General features: G+C 38.7%; 2 protein-coding genes across 12 annotated transcripts in view; both read left to right on the plus strand.

Annotated features, from left to right (window-relative positions):
• CCDC47 (coiled-coil domain containing 47) overlaps positions 1–1,904 on the plus strand; it is a 45,535-nt gene extending 43,631 nt beyond the window's left edge. For 2 of the 3 annotated variants that reach the window (XM_072645839.1, XM_072645837.1), the window contains one exon: positions 1,685–1,904. The gene's annotated coding sequence lies outside the window, so the exon portion shown is untranslated. The remainder of the gene's footprint in view (positions 1–1,684) is intronic. The other variant, XR_011975108.1, reaches the window with a different exon arrangement.
• A 5,294-nt stretch (positions 1,905–7,198) lies between these two features.
• The window catches only part of STRADA (STE20 related adaptor alpha), a 34,970-nt gene continuing 19,828 nt past the window's right edge, over positions 7,199–22,340 (plus strand). For 3 of the 9 annotated variants that reach the window (XR_011975110.1, XM_072645844.1, XM_072645846.1), the window contains exons 1-2: positions 7,226–7,322; positions 19,656–19,754. Coding sequence is in view for 3 of the 9 variants with exons in the window: in XM_072645844.1 (XP_072501945.1) it covers positions 19,719–19,754 (36 nt within the window). In the remaining 6 variants the exon portion in view is untranslated. Of the gene's footprint in view, positions 7,323–11,152; positions 11,239–19,655; positions 19,755–22,340 lie in introns of all 9 variants that reach the window. The other 6 variants (XM_072645850.1, XM_072645848.1, XM_072645847.1 and 3 more) reach the window with 6 other exon arrangements.

Consider the following 22,340-nt stretch of genomic DNA (forward strand, 5'->3'; position numbering starts at 1 on the left):
CTGAAGTATCAGTGGTGAATTCTAAGGTGTGTTTGGTTCTGAAAGCCCAGTATGATCTTTGTGGACAAGTGCTCAGAATTGTGCCACCACTATTGCCATCTTTAACCACAGAGAGGAGAGGGTTGCCTACTATCTCAAGGGAGCAGATGAATTAAATCTCTTAGTACTATCTGGAGTTCATTGATTCACTGCTGAGGAGTACTACCTGTATCTGGTAGAACTGGCCCTGTTTTTAAGAGGTTTTGCCTGTACTTTGCTTACACCTCTTTTGCCTTTTCTTCTGCCCAGCTAGTTGGGTGAATTCTAACTATCTGTGAAAATGGACATAGTCTTCTTCTTATTAGGAAGCTTGACAGATTTAAAACTGGGTAGGTTGAGGGGATGGTCTCCTTAAAGTATGTGGCAGCTTCATAGAGCACTTCATTCTTTGCTTGAGTAAATACAAAATAATAGCCCTTCCCTTGAGGAACTTAGAATATGGCACTGGGATAGGACAACTGCACCAGTAATTGTAATGGTTAGAGAGGAACAGGCTTAATGTCTCTTAGAAAATGTCTCAATGGCTGACAGTTGTGACATTGTACAACCTAAGAATTGAATCACCAGAATTTAACATGTATCTTGTTCTTTAACGTATTTCTTGGTGTTGGGGGATAAAGTTTTGTTATTGTGGACTTTGCCTTTCCTTCTGCTGGTTTTCTAAGGGGGAGGTTGTTGTTTGATTTAGGGACCGTACTCTGTTCATCCTCAGACAGGGAACCATATTGATGGATCTGAACATTCAAGGAAAAGGCAGCTGTGCCATAGAAGTGGTTGTCCCCATTTCTGTAGCTAACTTTAATTTTCACTTTTTAAATTTTAAACTTAAATATAAAATAAGAAAAGGGGAAAAAAAGCATTGCCACGTGCAAAACAGAATGTGAGAGAGGTTTCAAAATATGCAGCAATAAATTTCCATTTCAGGAAAGCCTATGTAATAAATACTATACATTATATTCATTCTATGAAAGACAAGAGTTTACTGAATGATGTTTATGTCAGCCCTGCTGAAAATAAATTTTCATCTCAGTATCCTTTTGGGGAGAAACAAATAAAGTAAGTCCTCAACAAGACAGTAACAGAGCTTGGACTGAAATGCAGCCTCCAGAACAAGCACTACATTTGGAGTTCTAGTCCCATTTCTCTCATGGATCAACTGTTAGACCATAGGCAAGTCGTTTAATTTGCTTTACCTTTCTCTATAAAATGGGAATAATACCTACCTAATCTCACAGGTAAGGAGAATGAAATGAAATAATGGGTAGAAAAATATTTTGAATAGTAAAAAGTTTTCTCCAAATATTCCATTTGCTAAACAGCATAATACATTTCATCATTTTATAGGATTATAGATTTAGAGTTGAAAGGAACCTTAGAGTCATATCATTTAACTCATTTTACAGATGAGGAAACTGAGTCTGAAGAGCTTGAATGATTTGCCTAAAGTGATAGAGATCATAAATGACAAAGCCAAGATTTCAGGACCTTTGACTCCAAATTCAGTAGTCTTTTCACTGCACTGAGTCATCATCAAGTGTTTTTATAAGCATTTCTGGATACTTTCCTCATAATTGTTTAATTAATCTGGCATAATCTGACATCTCTTGAGGTAATCAAAGTACTTTACATTTTCTCCTTAACTCAGAACATTCTGCCAAAGCTAGAAGGAGCCCTGGTAAAGCATCTCATCCATCTTCCTACCTTCAGATGAATTCAATCTAAACCACTGGAAACAAATGGGCATTACATCCATTTTTACAGCTCTCCAGGAATTCTAGATGTGTGAGATTAAAAGGTTTGTCCCAGTTGCTATGGCAAATCAAAATCAAAACAAGAAAATAAATACTCATTTAAATGGCGTCTTATGGATTTGAATTTTCTTTGACTGCTTGTCCTTAGTCTTGGTTATATCCTTTAAAATTGTTTGGAATTATGAACCTCTTTTCATATTTTTTCTGAATAACTGCTTACTTTTCCCCCAGAAAAAATGAATGTATGACTGTGTTAGGTAAAATGATTTGATCTTGGTTTCACATGCCAAGCTTGAGAAAATAAGATGTAGTATCCAGAATATAAGCTTTAGCACTTTAAAAGATGTTCTGCATATTAACACTCTTCCATTGATGGACAATCAGTCTTCTGCTTCATGCTTCAGACACAAGATATTTGTCTTTATGCCAAATTCCTGCACTATTGTACCTTCCCTTCTCCATTTGTTTAATTTCTACCTATTCCTGCCCTTTGTCCCAACTCATATACCACCTCCTTCACCAAGCCTTGCCTGTTTACCCAGGAAGGGTCAAACTTCTCTCTCAGATCTCACGTACAGATAATGCACTTCCATTTGAGTTCGTCAGGGATCTGTAATTTCATCGGTATGGGTACTTTCTCCACTGACACAGATCTCCTATGACCCAGTTGATAGTAGATGGTCTTTGAGAGTTGCTGTGACTGAAAAATTTATCACTCTGTAGCCCCAGGGATGAGCCTCTGAAAGTAGCTCCTTTGATCTTCAGATAACAGACCTCACTGAACTTATATTCATTTAAGCCTTCCCAAGCTGGCAGTACCTACCAGAGCTTATGTACCACTGGTATAGCCTTCAGATATTCAGGCTCACCTCCATAACACAATGAGGCATACAATATATCATGGTAATCTGTGTTTTTCTTACTCCTCTACTTCCTCTCCCACCCCCAAGTATCCTGTAAATTTTAGGAAAGTAGTGATTATATCTTATCTAAACTATGTATCTGTACCAGTGCCAAACACAGTGCTCTGTACACCCTAGACAATACATTTTATGAGTTAATTTTTTTTAATTGTGCTATTTTAAAATAGAATCAGTCAAAATCTGATTAGAGAGGTAGTATGGTAAAGTAGAATGCTGGACCTGCACTCTAGAGGGAATTGGTTACAGATCATGCCTCTTGACATTAGCTAACTTTGAGACTATGGGCAAATTACTTAACTTCTTTGGGCCTCAGTTCCCCCATCTTTAAAACAAAGATAGAAATACGGTCTTTTCTCACAGGACCAAATGAAAAGGATACAAAGTTCCTTGGTAATCTTAAAGCACTAAGTAAATGTCAGCTCTTTTTTTACTGCTGAACTGTTCTTGGCTAGGGTCACACTTCACAAAAAGCTACCCTTTTTTGATCTCATAGGTTTGGTGACATTTTTATGTGCTTGAAAAGCTGCTGGGACCAGTGGGAAAAGGAAGCAGAGGTACTTTGAACCACCTAGTTAAATGACTTCATGAGACCTTGGATGAATCTCTATATTTTGTGCTTCAGTTGCCAGGATGAAAATGGTAGGGTAGCAGTCTATTTCACCAAAAGTAAAGATTGATTGAATCACAGGGTCTGACATTGTAGGAGGGGAAGAACTTTCTTGGGAAAATATAGTAGGATGTAAAGGAGGAGCAGTATAGAAGAGTGGAAGGAGTATTTAACTAGGAACCTAGCTCTAGCCATATGACTTTGAGCAAATCATTATTCATAACCTTTAGATTTAAATTTCCTCCTGTATTAAATGAGGAAAATGTGCAACCTAATCTCTTAAGCAGTAAAATCTATATTGTTTCAAAGCTCTTTGCAGTAGTCACTACAAAATAGTGACCAAGGAGTCCATTTTGGCACTCAACCATCTGCAGTAATCTTTAAAATCTCAGCAAGACCTCGACCTCTTCTTTTTTCCCCCAATTTCTTATATATAAAAAGGGTATAGGAGAAATACATAATTTATTCCCAGACTTGAGGATTTTGCAAAAATATACAAATGGGCATGTATATCTACATATACACATACATGCATATATATGAATTTAAACCCCGGGCATCTCACATTTTCATAATATCTTAAAACTGGCAAAGTATGTTAAACATCCATCTTGGATGCTCACAGTAATCCTATAATGTAGGTACTCATCTCAGTTTACAGATGGAGTCGGAGATGCTAAATGAGGAGACAGCTGGGGGCTCAGTGGATTGGGAGTATAAGACCTGGAGTAAAAAAGACCTGAGTTCTAACCAGCTTCAGAGGCTTATTAGCTGTGTGATCTTGGGCAAATCACTTAACCCGCTTGCCTCAGTTTCCTCATCTGTAAAATGGGGATAATAATAGCACCTATCTAGAAAGGTGGTTGTGAGGTTCAAATGAGAATATTTATAAAGCTTTTTGTAGACCTTACAGCACTATATCAATGTTTATTATTGTTGTATTATTTCATTATATATAAATTATATAATATATAATATTATTATATTATTGTCACATAGCTAGTATTTGTTGGCTTCAAACTCAGATTTTCCTGATACAACTCCAGCACTCTACCATATACAATTCTCCAATATCCTTCTAGAAGCCAACCAAATAGGTCTTTTAGAATGAGTACTGACTCATAAATTTATAGAATGTTAGCAGAAATATTTAATGTACCTTAAGGATCATCTTGCCAATTTTTTTGCAGATAAGGAAACTGAGGCCCATAGGATTTTTGGTTTTTTGGTTTCTTTCTTGTTTTTTCACTTGCTCATGTCCCCACAGCCATTACATAGCAGGGATGGGACTAAAAACCAAGTGTCCTTAACCCTATTTTTTTTATCATTATACTTGTCAGGAAACCTGTCTTCTATTCTCAGCTCTCAGCTTTGTTGCTGTCTTGCTCTGTCACTTTAGGCAAGTCACAACTCCTGTGTTTTAATTGAGAATAGTATTCATCATAACATATCAGAGCTGTTAATAAATAAAATAATAGGGGTGTTTCACAGATAACACACAGGAGACCCTGGAGGTTTTTGTCTCTAGCCTCTAACAGATTCACTCTTGATCTGGTCAGACAGGCAGACAGTTTCAGAGGGGTTAATAATCGGCTTTATTCTAGTCTAGTCTTCTCAAAGGGTTGTGGGAACACCAGTTCCTACAGCATTCCCTAATCACCCTCGTTGAGAAGGGGGGGCAACTACCCCAACATCTCAGTGGGGTCAGTATAGACAGGCACAGCTTATGCACTTCCCTAAATCCCCTCAAACCTCAGTGGGGGCTGGTTGAGGCAGGTATATGCATTACCATGGTTTTCCCCATGAATTCCCCACTCACTAACCAGTGCCCACTTGCTTTATAAGGCAACAGACAAAGAAGGCATCTTGCCAACTTAAGCTCACAAGTTAACTTTAGCAATATCATCGTTGTGTGCAAGTGTAGTAGATATCACCCCCTATCTCATGGCACACCCTCAGTAGGACTGTCTGTCACAGTGATTCTGGGAATTACTATCTAGAATCCTTGGAACTATTCTGGGGGTTACATTCTAACACCTGGAAGCTGGACATTGCCATGGCCATGGATCCTGAGAAACTAATTCTAAGGAGGATAACAAAATCCTCCTTCCATACAAGGTGGAAATTGACACCAAGTGCAAGGAAATACTATGTGTAAAAAGGAAAGACTGATACAATGGAGTAGAGAAAATAGTTACAAAGTACTGATTTGATGGTTTGATCTCATCTTCCTAATTCCATGCTGAAATAATTGTATTATTAGATAGTCTCCATTCCCTACAACAAAAATTGATGAGCTACACCTATCATGTTCTCAGGATCAAAGACTAAGAAAATCACATATTACTTGATTTTTAGAGAATATTCCAATGAGAGAGGCATTAATTTTAAAATAGTTCATCTTATGTTGTGCCTTACAATTTATACAAAATAGTTTCCTCATGATATCTATGTGTCATTAACATCTTGCAAGCATTATTTCCACTTTGCAGCTGAGGAAAGTAGTACTTAGAGAAATTGTCACTTTCTGGTCATATAGCTACTAAGTGGGAAAACTAGAATTTCCCCGACTGCATCCCACTGCCTTTCTAACAAACAAGCGTGACAGGCTGCTATTCAGTCCCCAGATCTCTCCCTGGAAACTGCAGACCCAGGCCCCAGTATGAATCAAGCCTTCTGGGAAGCAGGAAAATAGGCTTTCCCAAGTGTTCTCCAGAGGATGCCCTGAGAAGGCAGCTCTCTGAATGGTATACCTTTTCCCCAAGTTGTGAAAGAGGGCGTCTTGCCTGAGAGGGATGGATGACCCCAATGATTTAGTGAAAGCATTAGCGAAGAACATGGGCAACAGCTGTGGAACTGATTATATATATACGAAACAGACCTTTTGGTGAAATGCTCTAGACGTGGGAAATGTTTGCATTTGCAACAGACTCTCCTCAATAGCGAAGAGTGCACGAGGGGTGGAACTGTCCAGAGAGGGAGAGGACTTCTCAGGTTCCAGGTCCTCTCTAGTGAGAGGCCACCTACTCCCACCCCTTCAGCCTTTAGACCTTGGGACGAGCGCCTAGGAGAAACAAAAACGAAACCTACTCCTCTACCATGTGCCACCTCTGCCTGAAGAGCCTTATGCAAATGCCCAGGCTTGAAACCTGGGTTGCTGGGGTTGTTGCCTTCCTCCTTCCTTCCCGAAGAAGACCATGACATCAGGGAAATGATGACATGACTTGCCCTTGACTTTGTTTTGAGGGAAGGAGGGCCAGCCATTAACTCAGGAGACTGTTATGGTAGCACTGGTGTAGCCTTCTGTGGATTGCACAGCCACACGTGCCTTCTCATTTGACCTTGCTATTTTACTGGGGCAGCCGGCTGGCGCAGGGAATTAGAGTGCCTGGCCTGGAGCAGGGAAGTTCAGATTCTCAAACACTTACTAGTTGCGTGACCCTGGGCAGGTCACTTCACCCTGCTTGCCTCAGTTTCCTTATCTGTAGAACGAGCTGGAGAGGGAATGGCCAACCACTCCAGTATCTTTGCCAGGAAAGCCCCAGATGGGGACAAGACCGAATAAATGAAACTGATTTTATGAATGAGAAACCTCAGGCAAAGAGAGATTCAGTGATTTGCGCAGCTAGTCTTCCGAACACTTAAATCCAACCTTCCACAGGACGCCAAGCCTCGGGGGCACCTTGGGCTCTAAGGTGTAGATGTGAACAGGAGTTTACTCCGACTAGGGAAGGGTCTCGGACACGCATGCGCAATACGCGCCGCCTGCCTCGCCCTAGTTCAGGTGCCGGGAGGGTGGGAGCTAACAGGCCTGGGACGGTCCCCGCGCAGGTCAGGCAGCTGCCCGTTTCTGCCCCGCCCCCCAGCCGCGCCGCCTCCACTGCGCATGTCGCGTTACGTCGTCCGCCCAACCCCCCCCTCCTCCTCCCAGCAACCGGCCAAGCAACTACGGCTGTAGCGAAGACCCGAGCGGGACTGACTGAGCGCGGACTTCAGGACCAGGTACCGGCCGGCCGGGGCTGCCGGGGGCGCCGAGGGGAGGCCCGGGGTCCAACCTCGCGTCGCCTCCGCCTGGGCCTCCTCAGCGGCCGTGTCTGCCCGACCTCGGCCGGTGCCTCCCCTCTGCCCCGGGGCTCGCGTCTCCTAGGGCCGCGGCCTGCGGGGAGGACGGCGCTAGGCCGCCGCTCGCTTAACCAGGTCCCCGGGACGAGACGAGGCCTCGGGGGGACACGGGACGGGGCCGCCGCTACCGGGCGCCCGAAGCCGGGGGGGACTCACACAAGGCGACCCCCTTCTCCGAGGAGCGCCCTGTTATATCCCCCAAACACAGTGAAGAGGCGGCCTCTGCTTCCCGAAGACCCGGGTTTAAGTGCTGCCCCTGACCCAGAATGGCCGTGTGACCCTGGGCGAGTCACTTAATCTCCCTGTGCCTCTGCCTCTCCAATGTCAGGGTTAAGGGAATCGCTCCCACCCCGATGACATCACGGGTCTGCCCCCTTCGCTCCCCAGAAGTGTGACTGCTGGATGTAATAAAAAGAAAACGAAGGAGTTTCCTCCTGCTCCTTCGGGAACTGGACCCAGCGTCCTGGACTGTCAGTAGCCTGACTTAACCTCGCGTTCCTGTGATGACATGCAGGGGGCAGAGAATCTGGGAATTTATCCCTACTTTGGTTTTGGTATAACCATCCCAATCGGGCAGTAGAAATGCATCTGTAGTCATCCTTGGGATATTAAGATAGCCCACTGTTGTCCGATTGGCACTCTCCTCCGATGTACTCTTTCATGTTTTTGATGATGAGGGGGATGAGAGAGCCAAAAAGAAGTAATTCACCTGCGTTAGACCCTTTGCCCACCTCAGATCACCACCCTGTAAGCTGCAGTGCTGAATCAGTCAGAGCTACATGCACCCCTTAACCAGAGCGATTGCAGGTTATATCTTCGTGCACAGCTTTCATTGGGAACCCATACAATGAAAAGAATTTGAAAGTGAAAGAATTTCTCCATACACACAGGCAAAACAGCCGAAAAACTTGTTCTGAAAAAATTCTTTCTCTAGCCTTCAGTCGTTTGGCAGTCTTCCCAAATCCTATTTGCTTTTCTCATTCTACATTTTTGCCTTCTCCTACTACCTGGCTTTTTTTCCCCTACTTCTCTGGCTGGTTCTTCTTCCTTCCCAAATACACATGTGGGTATATCACAAGGTTCAGTTCTCAGTCTTCTGCCCTTGTGAGTCTAGATGGTTGGTCTTAGAAATCTCATTCACTCTAATGATCTCAACTCAGGTAAATCCCAAATCTTCATCTCTCTTCAAATCCAAAGTTCCACTCCCGTCTCTCACAGTCTGCTGAACATTTCTCCTGGATATACTTGTGGATTATTTTCTTTCTACCAGTGACACCACCATTCTCCAGACTACTCAGATCTGAAACCTTGCAGTCATCAGAATTACTTAATAATGGAATAGTCAAGGTGGTGAGCTCCTCCTCAGGGAATATATTAATTAGGGTAGACGATCATTTGTCAGGGATATTATATAAAGGATTTATGTATTGGGTGGGAGGTTGGATTAGGTAAGATATAAAATTCATTCCATTTCCAGTATTCCACGATCTTGACTTCTCCCATGATCCTACATCCAATTATTCACAGCGTGCTGTTCATTCACAGTGTCACTCCCATTTTATATTCCTACCTCCACTTTTCTAGTCTTCATCCCCCATCATTTAACACATGAATTTTAAAATAATCTTCTGATTCTTCCCCCTAAAATCTATCCTTTCCACTACTGCCAAATATGTATCCTTTAAACTTCACTTTCATGTGTGTTTCTTAAAAATCCTTGAATGACTCCTCTTTCAAAGAAAATCCACACTTCTTAGCCTGGTATTCAGGATCCTGTACAGTTTTGCCTTATCCTGTCTTTCCAACTGTATCTCCTGTTGCACCCCTTTACCAAAACTCTACTCAAATCAAATTAATCTATTGTGTCTTATACATTCCTACCTCCACAACCTTTCTCATTATTTTTCTATCTGGAGTGATTTTCCCTCTTCTGTCTGCTTTCCTCATTTTTTAAGTCTCCCATCCTTCCTGAAGCCTCCCTGGGCAACACACAGTGGTCTTTAACTTCTCTGAGCCCTATGTATAACATCTGCTGTCTAGAAGAATCATTTGGCAATTATTGCTGCCTCATATTGTTATCTACAATTTCTGCATGCGTCCTTTTTCCTCAGATTGTAAGCTTCTTGAAACCTGGGATTGTTCATGTTGCCTCTTTGTAGCTTCCGTAGTACATTAACAGACACTCAGTAATATTTAATGGTGATGAAAGTTAAGCAGCTTTATCTCTTGAGCCTTGCCTCTAGCACAGATGCTGGCTCTTGATTAGCTAGTAAGGAATTCCACACCCTCTTAAACTAGGGAAAAAATTTCTGTTTATACTTAATATCTTTTCTTTTTGCTAGAAAAGAATAAATGTATAAAACTATCCTAGTCCTGAAATTTGAAGAAACAGCATTTGTAAAGAGTACTTATTCTAATTTCATAGTACCATTCAGCAAATTCCCATGGATAGAACTTTTGAAAATTTTTGAAAACATTTTATTGATATCTTTTGCTTTTTCGCCACATTCATGTCGAAATATGTACCTTTCTTCCGCATTCCTACCCCCAACCCAGTGAGGCATCTTTTGTAACGAAGATTTTAAAAGGAAAGAAAAAATAATTCAACAAAGCTAACCAACACATTGATGTCTGATGATGATATATTCCACACCCACATAGCTTCCCGTCTCTGCAGTTGAAGGGAGAAAGGTACAATTTCTCAGCCCTTTGCTGATGCCAAGCTCTCATTACACAATGTTGTTTCCTTCTTTCTTTTATTCTTTCTATATTGTTGTAGGTGTGTATGTTATTTTTCAGGTTCTGCTTCACTTTGCACCAGTTCACTTAAGTCTTACCATGCCTTTCTGAAATCTTCATTGTTTTGGTTTTTTTATGGTATATTCTATTACTGTCATGTACCAGAGAATCATAATTTTGTTTCTAGAAGAGAATTTAGACATCTCTAAGTAACTTCTCATAATTTTATATGCAACTATTGGCAAAAGGGTCGGAATCCATGGGGCAGCTAGGTGGTGCAATGGACAGAGCACTGGGCTTGGAATAAAGAAGACTGGTGTTCCTGAGCTCAAATCTGGTCTGACACTAGCTTTATGACCCTGGGCAAGTAATTTAACCCTGTTTGCCACAGTTCCTCATTTGTAAAACAGGCTGGAGAAGGAAATGGCAAACTATTGCAGTGTCCTTGTCAAGAAAACCCCAAAAAGGGTCACACAGAGTTAGATATGACTAAAACAATCCAGTAATTCATGAACTGCCTGAATCTGAAGCAGTTTATCTGATTAATTGGGTTGAACTTCTAGAAGTAAATTTAAGATTATGCTGGTAGACCTCAGTGATGTTCGGCATTTGAGAGTCATGGTATGCAGTCAGTGGAAGAATTGAAATCCAAGCTAGAAAACGTGTTCTTCCAAAGAAATCAATTCCTTAGATCTGGCTATAATAATTTTTACCTTCCATCCCTGATAATTATCCCTTTTGTGGCTAAATTCATTGGGAAGGCTGTCCACAATAGGTGTGTCTATTTCTCTCCTCTAACACTCTTCTTACTCTCTACAGTCTGACTTCTTCATTTAACCAAATCTCTTCTCTCCAAAGTTAACAGTGACCTCTTCCTTGCCAAATCCAAGGGCCTTTTCTTAGTCTTCATACTTTTTGACCTCTGCAGCCTTTGACACAGTTATCACCCTCTTTTCTTTTCTTCTTTCTAGGTTTTCAGGACATTATTCTCTCCTGGTTCTCCCACCTGACAAGTTCTTCTTGGTCTTTTTTTTTCTTTTGCTGGATCTTCATCCAGGTAACGTCCTCTAACCATGGGTGTTCCACTGGGTTCCACTGTCCCCTGGACCCTCTTCTCCTTTTCTTCTATACTGTTTCACATGGTGAGCTCATCAACTCCCATTGATTCAGTTATCACCTTCATGCTAATGATTCTCAGATCTGCTTATTAATCCCTAACCTCCCTGCTGACTCCCAGTCTCACATCTCCAGCTGTGTGTTTGACATCTTGAACTAGATATTCTGTAGACATCTTAAATGGAACATGTCTAAAACTGAAGTTACAATGTTTCCCTCAAAAGCCTCCTCCCTCCCAAACCACCATCAAGAGCACCACCATCCTTCCAGAATCCCAGACTCACTACGTAGGTGTCATCCTTGGATTAGTCAGTAAACATTTATTAAGTGCCTATCATGTACCAGAGCATAAGCTCTGAAGATACAAACAAATGCAAAAGACAGTCCCTGTTCTCAAGGAGAGCATGATCAATTGGAGGAAGACAACACATAAGAAGCTGAAAAGGGGGTGGAGAGAGGAGAGTACCCAGTGCAGGAGCATGATGAAGACCAGAGGAAGACAATCAGATAGGAAATTGAAATTGCTACCCTGGGCCCCCTTCTTAAATGGCAGTTCTGGGAGTTCGTCTCCTTGTGCCTGGACTATTGGCTGTTGCCGATTGGTTGGATGGCCTGCCACAAGTGTGTCCCTACTCTAATACATCCTATACTTAGTTGCCAAAGTGATTTTCCAAAAGAGCAGGTACAGCTATAGGACTCAAAACTTCAGTGTCTCCTTTTCATGTCCAGGATCAAATGTAAAATCCTCTATTTGGTGTTCAGAGCCCTTTTTAACCTAGCGCCTCTCACCACCACCTTTCCAGTCTTCTTACACTTCATACCCACTATATCATCTTTGATTCAGTGGCACTAGCCTCCTTGCTGTTCTTCAAGCAAGGCATTCCATCCACTGATTCTGGTCATGTTCACTGTCTGTTACTCATGCATAGAATGTTCTCCTTTCTCATCTCTGCCTCCTCCTTTCACCTTCTGCAGGAAGACTTTCCCCAATCTCTCTTAATTCTAGTACCTTACTTCGATTGATTATTTCCTATTTATACTGTGTATAGTTTCTTGGTTCACAGTTATTTGCATGTTATCTCCCCTATTAGATTGTGAGCTTCTCAAGGGTAAGGACTGTCTCTTGCCTTTCTTAGTTTTTTCCAGTGCTTAGCATAATGCCTGACATATAGTAAACACTTAATAAATATTTATTGACTACTGAGACTGAGAATGGCTACCAATAGCAACCTGATAGCTGAAATGTTAGAGCAACAATAAATCAATGTGAAAGAAATCCTGAACTGGAACCAAAGGGTGCTTTTATTAACTACTTGCTTTTGGCTTGTACATTAAAATTAACAGCAGAAACATACTTTACCTATGGCTGTAGCCTTGGACTCTTCTCTCCTTACATTGTCTGACTAGATGACAAATTAGTTTAATTATCTTGGGATGCTTTGTTTTACTACTAACCTACTACTGGAAAGTAATAAAGGTAGCTAGGTGGTGAAATTGGTAAGAGCACTAGAGTTGGAGTCAGGAAAACCTGCGTTCAAATCCTGCCTCAGACACTTACTAGCTGTGTAACCCTGGGAAAATCATTCAGTCTTTTTCAACCTTATTTTCCTCATCTGTAAATGAGAATACCATTAGCACCTAATTTACAGGGTTGAAGATCAAATGAGTGCTTTGCAAACCATAAAGAGCTTTAGAAATGCTAGGTATTAATTCAGTAAAACTTTCTCCATGACTTAAAATAATTTTCTTGAGTTTTGTGATCTGTGTACTTATATCATGGATAACTTGTTTTACAGTGAGTCTGAATAGCATGATTTTTGCCCATATGTGTAGAAATTATTTTGAAACAAACAAAAAAGTAAACTGAAAAGTTTTTCACCTGATCAGACATTGAATGTAGGGGGAAAATATTATCCAATCCGGAGAGCACCTGCTCCAGACCCATAATTTTATAGATAATGAAGCTGACTTCCCCAAGATCACACTGCAAGTTGCCAGCAGCTGAAATTAAAATTCAGGTCTCTTGATTCCTGTTTCTTATTTTCATTTAAAGATTCATATGCAAATAGAATTGTAATTTGATGAATATAACGTTCATTTTTGTATAGTTTAATTCCGCAAACCTTTGTAAGAACATAAGTACAAGATGCTATACAAGAACTAAAATATAGCAATCTCTGCCCTCAAGTATCTTACATTCTTGGAGTGGGTTACAGCATTTATACAGATAAATATAATGCAGGATAGGAGATGATGAGTACAAGGGAAAGATCAGATGAAGTGGGAAGTGAGAGGACTCTAACAATTGAATGGATCAAAGAAGGCATCATTAGTCAATAAGCATTTATCAAGCATTGCTCTCTGCTGAGCACTGTGGTAGGCACTGGAGATACAAAGGCAAAAGTGGGACAATCCCTGGCCTTAAAGAGCTTATATTTTACTAGAGTTCATCAGTATTGTATGTCAATTTCATGATGGCATGTTTGCCCAGGTTCTGGATAATGGACAAAGCTCTCATGCCTTCCCAGTGTATGCTTGCTCCCATGCTTTTTAGCATGATGTTTTCAGCCATGTTAACAAATGCTTTCAATGAGAATGAACATGGCATCAAGGTCAACTACTGTACTGATGGTAAGTTCTTCAGTTTGAAAAGGCTACAAGCCAAGACCAAAGTGGAGGGAGTGTTGGTGCATGATTTTCTGTTTGCAGATGATTGTGCACTCAGTGCAGCCTCTGAAGCTGAGATGCCACAAAGTATGGATCAATTCTCTGCTGCCTTTGCTAATTTTGGCCTAATAATTAACACCAAGAAAACACAAGTGCTCCATCAGCCACCATCACACTATCCATACATGGAACCATTAGTTACAACAAATGGAGAAGTTTTGAATGATGTGGATAAGTTCACTTACCTTGGTAGTGTACTTTCCAGGGATGTACACATTGACAATGAGGTTGATTTATGCATTGCCAGAGCTAGCTCAGTGTTTGGGAGGGCCCGAAGAAAAGTTTGGGAGAGAAGAGGTATTAGACTGACTACCAAACTGAAGGTCTACAGAGCCATTGTGCTGACCTCATTGTTATATGCTTGTGAAACATGGACAGTCTACCAGCGCCATGCCAGGAAACTGAATCGCTTCAATTTGAACTGTCTTAGGAAGATCCTGAGGATCACTTGACAGGATAAGGTACCAGAGACACTGAAGTCCTTGCTCGAGCTGAACTGCCAAGTATTCAAACTATGCTCCAGAGAACACAACTTCAATGGGCTGGCCACGTTGTTCGAATGCAAAATGTACACTTGCCAAAAAGACTATTTTATGGAGAACTTGCATGGGGCAGGTGATCACATAGTGGCCAGAAGAAATGATACAAGGATTCTCTCAAGGTCTCTCTGAAGAACTTTGGATTTGACTGTGCAACATGGGAGGCACTGGCACAGGACCACTCAGCATGGTGTGCCCACATAATAAAAGGTGCGGTGCTCTTTGAGCAAAGCAGAATTGAGACAACACAAAGTAAACGCAAAATGCGCAAATTTGGGATATCCACCCCAAATATTCAAATGGACTATCAGTGCCCAACCTTTGGTAGAGCATTCCAAGCTTCTTTTGGTTTGATCAGCCATAGTCGAACACACTGAAATTTCACTTTACAGTTGTGATATCATTTTGGTCTTCTTCGAAGACAGACAACAACCATTTTACCAAAGGGATAAAACATGTTTACATTTACAGATAAATAGGTGATGTGCATATAATAAATATAAAGTGATTTCTCTCTCCCACCCCCCTCCCCCTTTGAGGGTTAGGGGTGGGTAAAGCAATTGGGAATCAGCAAAGTTCAATTAAGCTGTGCCTTCAAGGGAGGTAGGGGTTTTAAAAGGTGGAGGTCATGAAGAGAAAACATTCTAAGCATGGGAGTAGAATTCAAGGGAAAGGTTACTGTTTGACATACCTTTTGAAGTCATCTAAGTAAAGATGATGATTGATCCCATGAGGGTTGAAGAGATTACCAAGGGCAAGAGTATAAAACTGGAGAGAAGAGGGTCCAAAAAGTGCCTTAGAGGAACATCCATGTTTAGAGTGCAAGACTAATAAAGATCTAGTATACATCAGTAGTACCACCAAGAGAGAGCATTATCACAGAAGCAAAAAAGGTTGAGCATCTAGGAGGAAAGGGGTAGAAAACAGTGTCAAAAGCTTCCAAAGGTCAAGCTTGAAAAAAGGCTATTGGATATAGAAAGTGTAGATTTCTATGCCTCAGACAACAGTGCTTTGCTAATACGTATGCAGGCAATCCCATTACGTTAAAAATCCTTTGTGGATCTTTTCACAATTCCATTACATTTTCTCTAATGAGTATGTTTTCTTTTTGGTTAAGCGTTTTTGTATAGCAGTTATGCTTGAATAAGGTGTTAAATATTCTCAATTAATTTTGGCATGTTTTTAAAACTGTTGGGCTTTATTATTTTGTAGAATGCTTCTGGAATTGAAAATGTCTGCATGCACAGGCCACTGATTCTAGTAGTTTAAGATGGACTCCTATCACATTATTTTGTATTGTAAAATGCAGTGAATTGCTTTCTGAATTATATATTACAAAACTAACCATATGCTTAGCAGTGTATCTGCAGTTTGAAGCCCAAAACATGAGCCCAAGAAAAAGTGTCTTCCAGCCAACGTACAGCTGGTTGAGCCTCCTGGACCAAGAGTTGTCTGGGTACTTGCCATCCCTGAGACTCTTGGAAGGCCCGACACTGAGCTCAGGAAGCTGCAGAGACTGAACAGGGGCTAATTCACTCTTTTCTTCTCCCACCAGGTCTGCCCCCTGCCATCATCCTGGCCTCTCAATTGGCTGGTTGTGAATGGCCTTGTGACATATTGGAAAACTAAAGTTTTATCTTGTTTGCTTAATAAAGTGTTGTAAAGCAATAGAACGGAGTCATATATAGGATGACGAAGTTGTTTAGGAAGAGGATGTGAGAGTATGGGGATTTATCAAAGATGCAAAATGGGGGAACAAGGAAAATCCTTAAAGACTGGATTTTGAGTTAGCCCTGCAGCAAAAACTAAAGCAATTGTAGGGAAGAAAACTTTTACTTATTAGAAACCTAGGGTGGCATCTTGGAAACCTGTATCCAAACACTGACAGCCTTGCTTGTGACCTGAACAATTTAATCATCTAGGCTTACTGTAGTTAAAGGGTTCTTAACCTTTTTGTGTGTCATGGACCCCTTTGATAGTCTGTTGAAACCTACAAACCCTTTCTCAGAATAATAGTTCTGTATACATAAAATAAAATGTGATGGTTAGTAAAAATAAAGATGTGATTTTTTTTCCCTCATCTGAGTTCGTGGGTCCACCAAAATGTATTCACTACCATGGATCCAGGTTAAGAATGTCTATTGTAGTTTTTTTGACCCTGTAACTTAGGACCCAAGCCTAAACTGTACATGGCTAACCTGTACAGTCACTAATCTTTAAGTCAGAAATCTAATTCTATGAAGATGTAAACTCAAAAATAAGAAAGGAAATTTATCACTAGTATGTCACATCCCAACGTTCCCCATTTAGAATAAACAGAGTCAGTGCATTATAATAATCTTATAACAAGGGACATATTTCTTTTGAATTGGCAAACAATCACTTTTACCCAATAGCTTCCATAAAAATTTACTGTAATTTGTAAACACTCAGTAAACCAAGCGTTTGTTTTCTGTAATAGTCCAGCAAACCACAATGTATGTTGAACACCTTTATTGTAGCTTCCAAATTGAGGAGTTTTGACTATGTAGATAATTTGATGCCCTTTAAAATTTGATTGAATGAGAGTCTGTCTGTACCTATGAGAAATTTTAGAGGTTATCTAGTATCAGAATTACCCATCTTTAGGAAGAACTACTTTAAACCATCTCTGATAGGTGAATATCATCTCCTCCCCCCTTAAGAATAAATTTGTGCAGATGCCAATTCATAGCCTTTTAGGAAGGGAAATAATCCAGTACTTAGCAGATTTCACTGTCAAGAATTATTTCCTTAAATCTGATTTGAATTCCAGTGACTGTAGATTCATGTATATTTTCAGATATCTTTTTTAAAAAATTGATATCTTTTGGGGCTTTTTCCATCATTTTAACTCCTCAACACATCTATTTCTACTTTCCACCAAGAACTATCCCTTATAACAAAGAATAAAGGAGAAAGAGGAGGAAAAAAACACTGGCAGAATTCAGTAGTACATGTTGTATATCATCACCATTGTTCTTTACCTCAGCAAAAAAGAGAGGGAGGTGCATTCTCATTCACTTCTCTTCAGGGCCATAATTCTACAACATTCAATTTAAATTTTTGTTATTGTTCTTCCCAGTTACAGTGTTATATAGCAGTTATGTATATTCTTTTCCTGATTCTGCTTCATTTTGCTTCAGTTCATATTCATCATTTCTTACAGTAAAGTTCCATTACATTTACATGCTTCTGTTTGTTTAGGCATTCCCTAATCAGTGGCCATCTTCTTTGTTATCTTTAGCTATTGTTAATGGAACAGGAAATTCTTAATAAAATCTTCTTATACTTTTTATTCAAATGAAACAGCTATAATTCTTTTAACCTTTCCTCATGAAGCTCCTTTTCTTTTACAGGTTAATATCTTACTTTAACTCCTTTCTGAAATAATTTTAAAGTTCTTTATGTCTTCTGCATTAACTCCATATTGGACTCAGTACTATAATGCATATCTGAAAAACACTAAGTATGTCAGAAGGAATACTTTGTGCACTTCAGTATGTATAGGGTCTTCTCTCCCTGCTTCTTGTAATCTCACTCTTCAATTGGCTGTCATTTCGAGTGAGCATATTCTCTGTTTTCTCACCCTGGTCAAAATGATATTGTTGATATAGGGCCCATTTTAAAGTACTCATTTTTGTATCTCTCTAGGTTGATGGTAACATTCTTTAAATACCACTTTTCATCCATTTGTATACATAGCAATTACATTGCATCCTACTTCTCCTCCCAAAAAGGAGCAGGGTAAACATGAAAGCATTTATTGCTGTATTCTTTGAGTGGCATCTTGATATTTTAAATTTTAAAAAATAAGTTCTTAATAGTTCATAAATTTGTTATGTGAAGAATCAACATAGAATTGAAAAGGTAACCGAAGTCCTTTACTTAATTCTTCTCAACCCTTGTCTGTCATTATATACATACATATAATATATATATATATACATATGCATATACGCGTACACACACACACACACAAACATATATATAGTTGTTCTGTTACGGGTTGTTCTTTGCAAAACTACATTTTCAAATGCAGTATTTTCAGGTTAATTTTTTTCCCTTTTCTTGGACATTGTTACAATATTTTTCTAGAGTATAGAAATTAATTCCCATTCCACTTTCTACCTATACTTAGACAAAACATCTTTCTTTGCATCAAAAAATCCCTTTTCTTTATATTGTAGAATCTAATTGCATTATTCCTTTTCTTAGGCATGTCCCAGGTCATCCTGCTTTTCTTCTTCCCTACTTTTTTTTTTTAACAGAGACTTTTTCTTGGCCTTTTTTTTTCAGACAGTTTCTATAAGTTTTTTGTCACTGGAATATATCTCCCCTCTCTAAAAAGGGAGAGGTGTCATGTTAGAGTTTATTTCTATATTCTTCCACTGGTATAATAATAGTAAAAGTTGTGGGGGTTTTTAATAAAATATAATTTAGCCATTTTTGAAATAGGTTTATACATGGGTTTTGTAGCTTATACAAAGCAAAAGCTAGGTAGAAAGGAAAAAAGAGAGGTGAGCAAAAAACAAAATGATAATGGAGGAATGAGACTCACTCAGAGACAATTCCATAGAAGAAAAATTATACTAAGTTGTTTACATGTACTCTTATCTTTCACCACCTTTAGTTCAAGAAACAATGATTTAGAAAATGTTTTGTTTCTGTCTATAGTTCCAGTGGCCAGCACATAATTTTAATACATGCTTGTTGATTGAATGGTTGGTTGGTTGATTGATTCAGTTGGGGATATTTTTAGTTGTCTGAGTAATGTGTTAGAGATTCTCATGCACTTGGGAAAATTATATAGTTGCAAACTTCTCTTTCCATACAGCTTTTCCAGTACTTCACACAGAACTCATTCTCTTGACCACAGTACATCTTGTTTTACTGTCACCAACAGTTCCTCTGCTGGATGTTAGCAGAGATAATTTTAGATTCTAGCATATTATATCTCTCCTGTGGTCTAGTACAGTGATCCAAAGAACAGATCCTTGAAAAATGCTTGTTAACAGGTATTTTTTTGAAAAGACACTTAACTAATGAAACCTGTTTCCTTTTTTGTTTCTAGGTTTATTTGTTTTTTAAAAAAATTCTTGAAATTGAAGTAGGCCTGCCTACACATTAGGATTCCATGTCTTTTCTTGTAAGTAAACCAGAGCGAATTAGGGTGAGTGTTTCTAGCCTTCTAACTTTACTCAATATTCTTTCTTTTTCTGAAAAGCAATATTTTGTTTTAAGGAAAATAAAATACATTAAATTATGGCTAGTTATGCATATAATACTTAGAATTATACTTTTAGAACCTTTAAGTGAAGAGTGCCAAATTCATTAGGTACAGTGTCCACTTTATGAGAAAAGAGCTTATGGACCTATCTTAGGCAGAGCAAGTAAACTGATCTGTCTCACTGATGTCACATATATTCGGTGAAATGAATTTTTGTCCTTTTACTGTGTGTGTACTTGCTCATTCTCATGTCCTTTATGGTTCCCATACACACACACTAAATTTCTGTGTTTTAAAAAATCAGAACAAAACTAAATTACCAGAATTTTTTTCTAGATTATTGTGTTAAATTTAAGAACACCTATGTCTAAACGCAAGTTGAAAATGTCTTCAAGTTTTGAAACTTATTAGGCTTTAACCTCTAGAACAAATGTTTACTATGACTTCTTGAGAAAACACTGCAAAGTTTGTAAAATTATCACCCATTTTACAAACTGAGAATTGCCTAATTGCCAAGTGCTAGAAGGAGATTGTATATTATAGTGCTTTTATTTTTATAATTCTGTAACTATAGTCATAAGAAATTATAAATCCTGCTGTCCAGAAATTAAAAATAATATTTTAAGATGTAATGAATATACTTTTTTATGTATGAAATATTTTATTATTACTTTTTTATTTAAAGTTTTAAGTTCTAAATTCTCTCCCTTTTCTCCCCCCTCCCTGAGATGGTAAACGGCCAGATATACACGTACAAGCATATAAAACATTTCCATATTAGTTATTTTGTACAAGAAGACTCAAGAAAAAAATGAAAGTAAAAAATAGCATGCTTTAATTTTTATTCAAACAATATTTTTTTTTCCTCTGGAGGCAGATAGTATGCTTCATCATTAGTCCTTTGGGATTTTCTTGAATTATTGTATTGCTTAGAATAGCTAAGTCATTCACAGTTCATTGAACAGTATTGCTGTTGCTGTGTACAACGTTCTCCTGGTTCTGTTCACTTCATTATACATCAGTTCATGTAAGTCTTTCCAGGTTTTTCTGAAATTATCCTACTTGTCACTTCTTATAGCACAATAATATTCCATTACAATCATATACCACAGTTTGTTTAGCCATTCCCCAATAGATGGGCATCCCTTCTATTTCCAATTCTTAACTATCACAGAAAGAGCTACTATAAATATTTTTGTACAATGAGGTCCTTTTCCCTTTTTGGAGATGTCTTTGGGATATATATCTAGCAGTAGTATAGCTGGATCAAAAGGTATGCACGATTTTATAGCTCTTCGAGCATAATTACAAATTGGTCTCCGGAATGGTTGTCATTTCACAACTCCACCAACAGTGCTTTAATGTCCCAATTTTCCCATTTCTCCTTCAACATCCACCATTTTCCTTTTTTTGTCATATTAGTCAATGTGATAGGTGTGAGGTGATACCTGAGTTGTTTTAATTTGCATTTCTCTAATCAGTAGTAATTTAGAGCATTTTTTCATATGACTATAAATAGCTTAATTTCTTCATCTGAAAACTGCCTGTTCATATCCTTTGACCATTTATCAATTGGGGAATTACTTGTATTTTTATAAATTTGACTCAGTTCTCTATGTGAGAAATGAGGCCTTTATCAGAAGGACTTGATGCCAAAAAAATTTTTCCCATTTTCCTGCTTTCCTTCTAATTTTGTTGCATTAGTTTTTCTTGTGCAAAAACTTTTTAATTTTATATAACCAAAATTACCTGTTTTATATTTTGTAATGCTCTCTATATTTTCCTATATTCTTCCCTTAACCATAGCTCTGACAGATAGACTATTCCATGCTCTCTTAATTTGCTTATGGTATAACCTTTTATGATTGTGTATCCATTTTGACCTTTATTTTGGTATACAGTGTGAGATGTTGATCTATACCTAGCTTCTGCCATACAGTTTTCCAATTTTCCTATTAGTTCTTGTCAAATAATGAGTTTTTATTCCAAAAGCATGGATCTTTGGGTTTATTATATACTAGAATACGATGGTCATTTACTATAATGTAATTTGTACCTAATCTATTCCACGGATCCACCACTCTTATCTCTTAGCCAGTACCAGAGGGTTTTGATAATTACCACTTTATGATGCAGTTTGAGATCTGGTATTTTTTGCATTTTTTCATGGATTCCCTTCATATCCTTGAGCTTTTGTTCTTGCAGATGAATTTTGTTATTAATTTTTCTAGCTCTTTAAAATAATTTTTTGATAGTTTGATTGGTATGGCACTCAATAAATCCATTAATTTAGGTAGAATTGTCATTTTTATTATATTGACTCAGCCTACCCCTAAGCAATTAATATTTTTCCAATTGTTTAGATCTGTTTTTATTTGTGTGAAAAGTATTTTATAGTTGTGTTCATATAGTTCCTGGGTTTGTCTTGTCAGGATGGAATTTTTCTTTGTGTCTCTTACTGCTAGACTTTGTTGGTAATATATAGAAATGTTGATGATTTATGTGGGTTTATTTTGTGTCCTGTAACTT

Source organism: Notamacropus eugenii, chromosome 2 (genome assembly GCF_028372415.1).
Source record: "Notamacropus eugenii isolate mMacEug1 chromosome 2, mMacEug1.pri_v2, whole genome shotgun sequence".
NCBI classification, from domain to species: domain Eukaryota; kingdom Metazoa; phylum Chordata; class Mammalia; order Diprotodontia; family Macropodidae; genus Notamacropus; species Notamacropus eugenii.